General features: G+C 39.9%; 1 protein-coding gene across 3 annotated transcripts in view; it reads right to left on the reverse strand.

The window, feature by feature from the left end:
• Positions 1-11,287: 11,287 nt before the first annotated feature.
• LOC129770021 (venom carboxylesterase-6-like) overlaps positions 11,288-12,436 on the reverse strand; it is a 43,707-nt gene continuing 42,558 nt past the window's right edge. For all 3 annotated transcript variants that reach the window (XM_055772600.1, XM_055772599.1, XM_055772598.1), the window contains one exon: positions 11,288-11,673. In XM_055772600.1, coding sequence (XP_055628575.1) covers positions 11,439-11,673 — 235 coding nt within the window. In that variant the 3' untranslated portion in view covers positions 11,288-11,438. The remainder of the gene's footprint in view (positions 11,674-12,436) is intronic.

Raw genomic sequence — 12,436 nt, forward strand, 5'->3', positions numbered from 1 at the left:
TTCTTCATTCTATCATTCAAATAATGTGATTCATACCACATCGTTTTGCCAGAAAGAGATTATTAATGCTCAAAGGAGGAATCGAGTCCTCCGAGGAAATTACCCAGCGCAAATTAGAGTCGACTATCGATTGCGGCATTCGTACACAAATAATTTTATAATGCAGTTTCACCAAAGTGATTTCTTCGGATATATTCACTACATCATGTCATGTATTTCATATTCTTCATAAGGAAATCCATATCCATGGCACCTATCGGTAACGAATTATTATCGAAACCACGATTTTCGCTAAATGCTCCTTTCAGTTCGGCCTGAAAACTTTTCTGTACTCTAATCCATCAAATTTGGAGCCCTGAAAAGGGCCGTTGATTATATGCTAAGCTAATATAGCACGCTCTCCTCGGATACGATGGGCGGATACTGGATGTCCTTGGGCATGATGTGACGCGTTTTGCATGGATAGCACACAAATTAGTATCTTCGAATAAGCCTCCTGCAGCGTCATAACCGCGGAACTTTGGAAGCGCAAGTCGGTTTTGAAGTCCTGAGCAATTCCACGAACCAAATGCTGCAAAGGTAGCTTGCGGATCAGCAATTCGGTCGATATCTGATAGCGACGAATTTCATGCGAAGTTCCCGGTCGATAGCGATGTGGCTTCTCCACCTATCCTGTTACTGGTGCGCTTATCCGAGCTGACTTCGTGTGCCTTACCACCGAATGACTAACGAGCTGTCTGCGAAAGACTAACGAGCTCGAGTCCTCGCGGTGCGAGAGTAGAGTAAGAAATGAACGAAAGCAAAGGAAGCGTAATTTTATAAACCATAAAAGTATAGAATCTAAATCCCACCCTTATTATATTCGTGAGTATACAGTAAGCTTATACAATAAAGAGGGTGGGGTTTACATTCGATTCTTTTATGTTTTATAAAATGACACTTCCCTTGCTTTCGTTCAAGAAACCAATCTAATTGCGTTTCTGAAAGAAACCGACTTCTTTGGTAAAATCTAAATCGAAATACTAAGTACTTTTGAAATTGTTTATTTATAACAGCTGGCCACTTCACAGTCATGTATGCGTGTTTATGTGTGTATACACATGCATGTACAGGTCGGAAGGAAGGAAATCATACATGTGTATACACGCATTTAATAATAATAAATAGCAAATAATACAATATATACTTACATACTCACATCTATCTTCTATCCATTACATTATACTTTTAACCAACTTCCTATTCCTACAGCCACACAAACCAAGGAGGATAAATCCATTAAATAAATCTCCCCATTTTTCAGCTCTACTATACACCATTAAATTCAAATCCACTATACTTTATCATCTATTCAAACTGTATTTCATTTCATTTCACCCCACCCCACACCCCACTCCACCCCTCTTTCCTTCCCATACCACTCCCACCCCCTTCCACTCCTCTAATCCCACCCAAATCCTTTCCACTCCTATCCTTCCCATCCTCCTGAGAAGGGCCTTTTTTTTGTTTTTGGAGCACGCCCTGCACTTGGAGTCTAGGTCATTTGTGCTTCGTCACTGCTTCGGTCCTCGGATCAGTAAATATTTACTTTTCTTTACAGCATATATTAAATATCTTATGAAGCAAAGGATCCCTTCCTACCTTCTTCTTTAACCGAGGGTCGAGCGGACAGATCTGATGAGTGATTTTTTGGTTTCCCTTTCGCCAGTCCCCTCTGGACTGGTTTTATTGTGGCCCTTCACTGGGCTAGAGGCGAATGAACTGCAAAGTTTAAAGCCTCTTAAAAACAAAGAAGAAGAAGAAGAAGAAGATGCTTTCGTTCATTTCTTACTCTACTCTCGCACCGTGAGGACTCGTTTCATCGGGACTAAGCAAACAGCTCGTTAGTCTTTCGGTGGTAAGGCACCACGAAAGCAGCTCGGATAAGCGCATCAGCCGCAGGAAGCGTGAAGAAGCCACATCGCTATCGACCGGGAACTTCGCATGAAATTCGTCGCTATCAGAAGTCGACCGAATTGCTGATCCGCAAGCTACCTTTGCAGCATTTGGTTCGTGGAATTGCTCAGGACTTCAAAACCGACTTGCGCTTCCAAAGTTCCGCGGTTATGACGCTGCAGGAGGCTTATTAGAAGATACCAATTTGTGTGCTATCCATGCAAAACGCGTCACATCATGCCCAAGGACATCCAGCTGGCCCATCGTATCCGAGGAGAGCGTGCTATATTAGCTTAGCATATAATCAACAGCCCTTTTCAGGGCTCCAAATTTGATGGATTAGAGTTCAGAAAAGTTTTTTACAGGCCGAACTGAAAGGAGCATTGATGAAACTGTTTACCGTTTGTTGTTTTTAATTGTTGTGAAAGGGCATTATTTCTGCTGACTAAATTCCAAGAAAAAACCCATTCCTTCTTTAAGCGTGATTCATTCTGCTTCGGATCAACGGAACAGTATGATAATCATTTCATACAAAAGATAAAATGTCCAAGAGTTATATGATTGCTATTTATTGAGTCGAAAAATTGTTTCAATAGCTTAATGATAGCTTCGAAAACAGGTTATTGAAATCATTCGTATCCGTATGTAGCGCGCCCACTTGGAAACCCATTAATCTTATTGGAATGTGAGATGGGGAAGCTTATACTTACGTCTATGCATTAAGGCCGTTTTATATTATCAGGCACGTAGCGTAAACGGCACGTACCGACACCGGCAGACAAATACATGATGTATTCATATCATCAGACATAGCAACTTCTCTGTACGGACCGGCAGCGCAGACGGAGCGGAGAAATGCTACTGGTGATTGAACCGATGTCGTACCGAAGAGCGACGAACGCACCCACACCACGAACTTCGACGTTGGGTTTGTATGTATGGTGCTACTCGCCCATGTAGTTCGTGCCCGGCACCGGCAAAATATTCTTTTCGAGAATTCCTTCATGCATTTGTCTGAAGCGTGCTGTGTATGCCCGGAGCCGTTCCGCTATATATACGCATACACATTTGAAACACACGCAATAATATTTGTCTTGCATGAAACGTGCCGTGCCGGTTACGCTACGTGCCTGATAATATAATATTACCTTTATGCTGTACAGTACAGACTTTTTATTCCGTACTGATTAAGAAGCCGACCGAACTATCGGTCGACAAGTCAGTCTGCAGTCGGCGGGGGCTCTTAATTTCGTTTTTTCAGGCCGAACCGAAAAAAATTTCAGTCGAGTTAACTCTTTTTTACAGTAATGCATTTGAATCCGGACACTTTGCATTACATTCAATATCATACCACAGCCATAACATTTTTGACGTAGGACTACGTCTTTCATTTCTATACCGGGGTGTAAAATCAAAGTTTCGAAAACGAGAGCGTTACGCCGGAGACCGAGATTTTGAGCGTTAATAGCTCCTAAACAACTGAACGAAATGGTATGATAAACACTTCATTCGAAAGATAAAATGTCTACGCGTTATATACTTGTTACTTTTTGATCCAAAAACTTGTTTCAATAGTCTTAAAATTGCTTTCAAAACAGGCTATTGAAATCACCAATCGGTATATAAGCGAGCGGCGCTCGGAAATCCACTCAGTTCTAATTGAACAGCGATTGGAGCATGTTGTCGCTGTTGCGGTGAAGCTCTTTATTTATCATGAAAGCGCGGATGAACGGTGTCACCAAGAGCCTGTTTGTGCACCCTAGGCCAGAAGGGAATCTATCAGGAGGAGAGTGATGCCACAAACGGTTCCCTGGGAAGACATCGCTACACACACATACACGCGCGGCTATTAACAGGTGGTTATCGAGTTGGCATTAACCACTGGTGGGCTTCCAGTATCGAGGAAAATGTGGAAATATCTAATCGTTACTGAAAATAATCTGCCAGTTCCTCTGGGAATTTTCAAAATATATTCATGTGAAAGAGTTTAATTGAATGTTTTCTATCCATGTAACACTGTGACCAAATATGTTTCAATCAAGTGCTATTAACAGGTGGTTATCGAGTTAGCAGATTATTCTTCCCCATCAGTAGGATATTTCCGTATCCAATATTGTATGCGCCCGCAATCGATTATTGCTCAGTCGCCGAAAGTTCCGAGCTCAGAGAGTTCATTCCCCTCTAGTTTGCCTTCCAAATTGCCATCGTAAACCACACCTTCTCTCGATTCAATCACACACAAAAAGCATACTTAAGCGATATTCTGGTGGTGAGACACATTCATTTTTCGTGAGGACATCGACAAGACAACATCGTTGCCTAACGTGCTGGAGGAGGTGGACGGCGAAGGATCGACATATACACGCGCAGAACTCTTTCCGTTAGGATGCCATTCAGCATCGAGAAAGTTCCGGAAAGATCTAATCATTGCTGGAAAATAATCTGCCAGTTCCTTTGGGAATTTTCAAAATATATTCATGTGAAAGAGTTTAATTGAATGTTTTCTATCCATGTAACACTGTGACCAAATATGTTTCAACCAAGTGCTATTAACAGGTGGTTATCGAGTTGGCATTAACCACTGGTGGGCTTCCAGTATCGAGGAAAATGTAGAAATATCTAATCGTTACTGAAAATAATCTGCCAGTTCCTCTGGGAATTTTCAAAATATATTCATGTGAAAGAGTTTAATTGAATGTTTTCTATCCATGTGACACTGTGACCAAATATATTTCAATCAAGTGCTATTAACAGGTGGTTATCGAGTTAGCATTAACCACTGGTGGGCTTCCAGTATCGAGGAAAATGTGGAAATATCTAATCGTTACTGAAAATAATCTGCCAGTTCCTTTGGGAATTTTCAAAATATATTCATGTGAAAGAGTTAAATTGAATGTTTTCTATCCATGTAACACTGTGACCAAATATATTTCAATCAAGTGCTATTAACAGGTGGTTATCGAGTTAGCAGATTATTTTTCCCCATCAGTAGGATATTTCCGTATCCAATATTGTATGCGCCCGCAATCGATTATTGCTCAGTCGCCGAAAGTTCCGAGCTCAGAGAGTTCATTCCCCTCTAGTTTGCCTTCCAAATTGTCATCGTAAACCACACCTTCTCTCGATTCAATCACACACAAAAAGCATACTTAAGCGATATTCTGGTGGTGAGACACATTCATTTTTCGTGAGGACATCGACAAGACAACATCGTTGCCTAACGTGCTGGAGGAGGTGGACGGCGAAAGATCGACACATACACGCGCAGAATTCTTTCCGTTTGGATGCCATTCACCATCGAGAAAGTTCCGGAAAGATCTAATCATTGCTGGAAAATAATCTGCCAGTTCCTTTGGGAATTTTCAAAATATATTCATGTGAAAGAGTTTAATTGAATGTTTTCTATCCATGTAACACTGTGACCAAATATATTTCAATCAAGTGCTATTAACAGGTGGTTATCGAGTTAGCATTAACCACTGGTGGGCTTCCAGTATCGAGGAAAATGTGGAAATATCTAATCGTTACTGAAAATAATCTGCCAGTTCCTTTGGGAATTTTCAAAATATATTCATGTGAAAGAGTTTAATTGAATGTTTTCTATCCATGTAACACTGTGACCAAATACATTTGGTTTTGTGGTTTTTCAATCAATCGCAATTAACAGGATAGCTTCAGAAGATTATTCTTCCCCATCAGTAGGATATTTCCGTATCCAATATTGTATGCGCCCGCAATCGATTATTGCTCAGTCGCCGAAAGTTCCGAGCTCAGAGAGTTCATTCCCCTCTAGTTTGCCTTCCAAATTGCCATCGTAAACCACACCTTCTCTCAATTCAATCACACACAAAAAGCATACTTAAGCGATATTCTGGTGGTGAGACACATTCATTTTTCGTGAGGACATCGACAAGACAACATCGTTGCCTAACGTGCTGGAGGAAGTGGACGGCGAAGGATCGACACATACACGCGCAGAATTCTTTCCGTTTGGATGCCATTCACCATCGAGAAAGTTCCGGAAAGATCTAATCATTGCTGGAAAATAATCTGCCAGTTCTTCTAGGAATTCAAAAATACATTCATGTAAAAGAGTTTATTTGAATGTTTTCTATCCGTGTAACACTGTGACCAAATATTTTTCGATCAAGTACTATTAACAGGTGGTTATCGAGTTAGTATTAACCACTGGTGGGCTTCCAGTATCGAGGAAAATGTGGAAATATCTAATCGTTGGTGGAAAATAATCTGCCAGTTCCCCTTGGAATTGAAAATTACATTCAAGCGAAAGAGTTTATTTTAATGTTTTGTATCCATAAAATATCCATATAATACATTTGGGTTTGTGATTTGTCAATCAAGTACAGTTAGCAGGTTAGCTTCTGAAGATTATTCTTCAGAACAAGGTTTTTCGTATCCTATATTGGATGCATAAAACCTTGTGCCTCCAACGTAACGCTCTCGTTTTCGAAGTCCCCCAAATATTCATTTATTCATTCATTCAGAATGGATTTAGATTCAACTTCGAACAAATGATCTCTAAATCAACGATAGTCCTACGTCACCCTTGCGGTTATACCATAGATATAACCCACTTCCTGTTTTTCATGTGGAATTTATGCGATTAATAGTTGCTAATATAGTTACTGATAGTTTCTTGATAGTTACTTATCAATCGCATTAATCCAAATGCAGAAAATGTTGTGGCTGCGGTATGGTATTAAATGTAACGCAAAGTGTCCGGATTCAAATACATTACTGTATACTTACTTCGATGTTATTCGTTTCTCTCTCAGGGTAAGCAACGAATATAATAAGGGTGGGGTGTAGATTCTATACTTTTATGGTTTATAAAATGACGCTTCCTTTGCTTTCGTTCATTTCTTACTCTACTCTCGCACCGTGACGACTCGTTTGTTTGGGACCAAGCAGATAGCTAGTTAGTCTTTCAGTGGTAAGGCACACGAAAGCAGCTCGGATAAGCGCACCAGCCGCAGGATAGGTGAAGAAGCCACATCGCTATCGACCGGGAACTTTGCGTGAAATTCATCGCTATCGGAAGTCGACCGAATTGCTAATCCGCAAGCTACCTTTGCAGCTTTTGGATCGTGGAATTGCTCAGGACTTCAAAACCGACTTGCGCTTCCAAAGTTCCGCGGTTATGACGCTGCAGGAGGCTTATTCGAAGATACAAATTTGTGTGCTATCCACGCAAAACGCGTCACATCATGCCCAAGGACATTCAGCTGGCCCATCGAATCCAAGGAGAGGGTGCTATATTAGCTTAGCATATAATCATCGGCCCTTTTCAGGGCTCCAAATTTGATGGATTAGAGTTTAGAAAAGTTTTTTGCAGGCCAAACTGAAACGAGAATTTTCGTTTGGATGCCATACAGCATCGAGAAAATTCCGGAAAGATCTAATCGTTGCTGAAAAATAATCTGCCAGTTCCCTGGGAATTGAAGAATACATCCATGCGAAAGAGTTTATTTTAATGTTTTCTAATTATATGGCGAAAACAGCGACCAACTACATTTGATTTCGTAATTTTTCAATCAAGTGTAATTAGCTGGAAAGCTTCTGAAGATTATTCTTTCCCATCAGTAGGATATTTTCGTATCCAATATTGGATGCATAACATGAAAAACGGAAAATGTTTCGTATCGCGAAAATTATATAATTTTCAATCGATTATTGTTCAGTCGCCGAAATGTTCATACTCAGAGAGTTCATTCTCCTCTAGTTTGCCTTCCAAATTGCCATCGTAAACCACACCTTTTCTCAATTCAATCACGCACGAAAAGCATACTGAAATGATATTGTGGTGGTGAAACCGATTCATTTTTCGTGAGGCGTCGTGCACAAATTACGTAACGCGATAAGGGGGGAGGGGGTAGATGTTGCGTTACTTTCTGTTTATTAGAGATAGGAAATTGCGTTACGAAAGGGGGGGGGAGAGGTGGTTCAGAATTCGGATTTTTAGCGTTACGTAATTTGTGCACGACGCCTGAGGACATCGACAAGACAACATCGTTACTGAACGAGCTGAACGGCGAGGGATCGAGGGATTCATTACCTGGCCTGAGCTGACCTGAAATGCAATCAGTTTGTTTTAACTGTGAGGGAGCGCAGAAAAGCCGATGCTGATACTCTCGTGACCAAGAGAGTATCAGCATCGAAATACGGTTCCTCGGGAAGACATAGAAGCAGCCGCCACACACACACATACACGCGCGCAACTTTTTTCGTTTGCTGGTTATCGAGACGAAACCTGGAAAGAAATGATCGTTGCTGAAAAATAATCTGCCAGTTCCCCTTGGAATTGAAAATTACATTCAAGCGAGTTTATTTTAATGTTTTCTATCCATATAATACTGCGACCACATACATTTGGTTTTGTGATTTGTCAATCAAGTGCAGTTAGCAGGAAAGCTTCTGAAGATTATTCTTCAGAACAAGGTTTTATGTATCCAATATTGGATGCATAAAACCTTGAGTCTCCAACGTAACACTCTCGTTTTTGAAGTCACCCAAATATTTATTTATTCATTCATTCAGGATGGATTTAGATTCAACTTCAAACAAATGATCTCTAAATCAACGATAGTCCTACGTCACCCTTGCGGTTATACCATAGATATAACCCACTTCCTGTTTTTTTCGTTTGAATATTTTTGGCGTTCTTAACACGCCTATACTCGCGCATTGGTCTGTCAGACCGAGAAATCAATAATTCATTCATTTCTCAGAAAATATCAACACTACGACTTTGCGATTCTCTCTAGCTTCGTTATTCGTCGTTCGTCATCGTTTAGCGTATCGCATGTGTTGGTACAAAGGGGATGTGTGCCACTATTTTCACACTTTCGGTCTGACACCGACGCGAGTATAGGAGTAACTTTTTTGGACAAGTGACTTTTTTTATATTCTAGTATATTGTTCAATGAAATGTATAAATTAATGTTAGTGGCGTGGAATATTTATTGAATATAATGCATAAGAACATTACCGGACTATTCTTATTTGATTTCAGTCCCTTTTGTAACTGGATTGAACGGATCCATATATTAACTATTCGTAGTTAGATTCATACGTTCAAAAGCAAAATATTAGGCTGTCAAAAAAGTCCTGCGGTATTTTTTTTTAATTTTCATTTGTTCATAAAATTAGTTACAATCGTCTGTTTTAAGTCAAATATGCGCCGTTTTGTTCGATTACTTGTTCCCAACGAGATGCCAACTTCATAATACCCCTGTTATAGAAGCTAGCTTCCTTATTGGCAAAAAACTCGGATAGCCAATTTTCACAGGCCTCTTTAGTGGCTAACTTCTGACTACCTAGCTCGTTCGCCATGGACAAAAACAGGTGGTAGTCACTTGGTGCAAGGTCCGGACTATACGGCGGATGCAAAAGAACCTCTCATCCGAGCTCCCGGAGCTTCTGGTGCGTCACCAAAGAAGTGTGTGGCCTGGCGTTGTCCTGATGGAAGACAATGCGGCCTCTGTTTATGGCCTCTTTTTCATGAGTGCTACCTTCAAGCGGTCCAGTTGTTGGCAGTACAGGTCCGAATTGAGCGTTTGGCCATAGGGAAGCAGCTCATAATAGATTATTCCTTGACAATCCCACCACACAGCAGAACCTTCCTGGCCGTTAATGAGGGCTTGGCCACCGTCTGAGCCGTTTCAGCGGGCTTCGACCACGACCGTTTGCGCTTCACGTTGTCGTAAGTGACCCACTTTTCATCGCCAGTCACCATCCGCTTCAGAAACGGGTCGATTTTGTTGCGATTCAGCAGCGATTCACATGCGTCGATACGGTCAAAGATGTTTTTTTGCGTCAACGTGTGTGGCACCCATACATCGAGCTTCTTTGTGAATCCAAGCTTCTTCAAATGGTTAATAACGGTTTGATGACTTTTCCCCAGCTCTTGGCCGATGCTACGGCTGCTACTATGCCGGTATTTCTCGGCTAATTCAGCGATTTTGTCGCAATTTTCGACGACAGGCCTTCCGGAGCGTGGCGCATCTTCGACGACCTCTACACCAGAACGAAAACGTTGAAACCATCGTGGTGCGGTGGAAATGGAAACAATATCGGGTCCATAAACTGCACAAATTTTATTGGCAGCTTGAGATGCATTTTTGCCTTTGTCATAGTAGTACTGTAAAATATGTCGGATTTTCTCTTTATTTTGCTCCATATTTGCGACACTATAACTCACGAACTATTTTATAGCGCGCAAAAATACCTTTCCAACAAGCTATAGTATGACTCGATACAATGAATACAACTAGAACTACGCGCTTACAACGACACCTCGCGGAAATACCGCAGGACTTTTTTGACAGCCTAATATAAATGTCTGACTTTCGTATAGTTATTCGCTAAATATAATGGGCATACATATACACACTTGTGAAATAATTTCACTTGTGGAAGAATTGTAAACAGTAAACTATAAACTTATCGGTGGCTTATGGTAATTTTTAACAGTTACAGTTTCGGGGATATTTTTTATAATGAACAATATTGACAAGAAAACAAGAAGAAGAAAAGGAAGTTCCTAGAAATCCTTTTATATCATCTTTTTTGCCCCATCTAAGAAAAGGCATTAATTCTTAGTTCACCAAGAATACAGAGACAATGAATATTAGAAATATGCAAACTTTATATTCGAGAACCTTTTTCATCTGGTGATTATCTAGAAGGTCGTTATACATTCTTCTCTTCGATAAAAGACCAGCAAAATACGCAACAACTGCATGAAATGTAAAAAATATGTTTGTTTCGAGCATGCAGTTATGCTATGTTCTGATTCTAAATCCAATGAAACCACGATCGATTAATACGTTTTCATGTTATTTTATAGCTCTTTATACTTCCATGAATTATATTCAGTTGCTTACTTTTAATTAATAACAGAGGAAAATTCGAATTTAGTTATTTGTGTTAGAGTATCAAAAATTACTCTGTTTTGAGGAGACTGAATAAGATGACTATTAAAATATAATAAAGACGAAGAAAACATATTCTTTGGAGTTTTATCATTTATTAATACCTTCTTCTTCAAATAAATGCCAATAAAGCCTGAAAAATAACCAAATGGCAACATTACAGAGAAGTTCAATTTTCGGTCTGTGACACCGTGCGCGAGTATACGTGTTATGATTTTGTACGCGAGTACAGGAGGGTTAAAAGATTAATAAACAAATCTCAGAATAATGGATAGTAAAAATATTATTTGTTTTATTTATTCAGTGCTAAAAAAACGTCAGAAATTCGTTCCTCTACACTAGAATATCCCCTTAACGTATTGAATTACTTGATACTAGATAAGATATCTTAGGGACTTTTCTTTTCGTGATGTCATATGTAGAATACAGAGCTTTTTTCAGGAATTGAATTTAACATTCAATTTTTTACTAGTTTACTCGACCGATTTCACTCGCGTTGGCGTAATTTCTGTTGTCGAATATGAAAAACTTAATTTCCTCAGATTTCCATCACACTCCATTGTTATCATCGCCCTCTTCTGCATCCAAGAATTCGCACTGGAAGAAGTACAGGCAGTTAAAAATTGTACGCCACAATTGATAGTAGTAATTTTCAGGTCTCATATCCCGCACTACACGGAATCGGCGATCGATGCTGAGATAGTGCCGCGCCAGTAGCGGATCCCCGTCATTATAGGGATGCCATATTGTTCGATTGATTTTACCATTGTTCGGCGTTGGGTTGCTGAAAATAAAGGAAGTAGTCAGACAAAAGGAATAAAATCAAATATCACAGACGGAGTCCGGATGAGGGCGATAAAATATTTGCATTCAATAAATAACACGCTTGTCGCACAACTTTTGTGTGTGATTGTGGGTGTGGGTGTGTGTGGTTTATGTTGTACAATTTCTCTTGCTTTCTGCGGAAACGGAAGTAGCGTGTGCGTTTGTCATTTTGGAGAGGCGTGTGACCAAAATACGTTCGGAAAGGATGCAAATGTGAAAATTTGTTCAATGGTTTGTAATCGAAGTATTGTACCAGAGAAAGGCACTAAAAATATATTCCCATATGAATGGATGGGATGTTTCGCCGACTGTACTTTTTAGTTCGTAGGAAATTGACTTTTAAGAGCATGGAAATTGTCGGAAAAGCTCCAATCATGGAAAAGGGATACATTTTACTTTTTCTCGATTATCGACATCTATTGGAATTTCGTACGTGGATGTTCGGCAATTGGTGATTGTTAAGGAGTTTTAGTTTTTTTCAATACGCATTTGAGGTGCCTATATAGTTTTCTTTCAGTTGACCGATTGTAGCATTGAACAAAAAGCTGTGAACCGAAAAGTTGAGTAATCTCGCTGATATAATAGAAAAATTGTTAATATATAGTGCGGAAAAAGACAAAAAATTTAAAAGAAAGTCATAGATAATTTGTTCACATAGGTTGACAAAAATGATAGTTATCCTTCTACAGAAATTAATTGAGTGTGTAGTTTGGAGATTCGAA

This window comes from Toxorhynchites rutilus, chromosome 2, assembly GCF_029784135.1.
Source record: "Toxorhynchites rutilus septentrionalis strain SRP chromosome 2, ASM2978413v1, whole genome shotgun sequence".
Taxonomy (NCBI): Eukaryota; Metazoa; Arthropoda; class Insecta; order Diptera; family Culicidae; genus Toxorhynchites; species Toxorhynchites rutilus.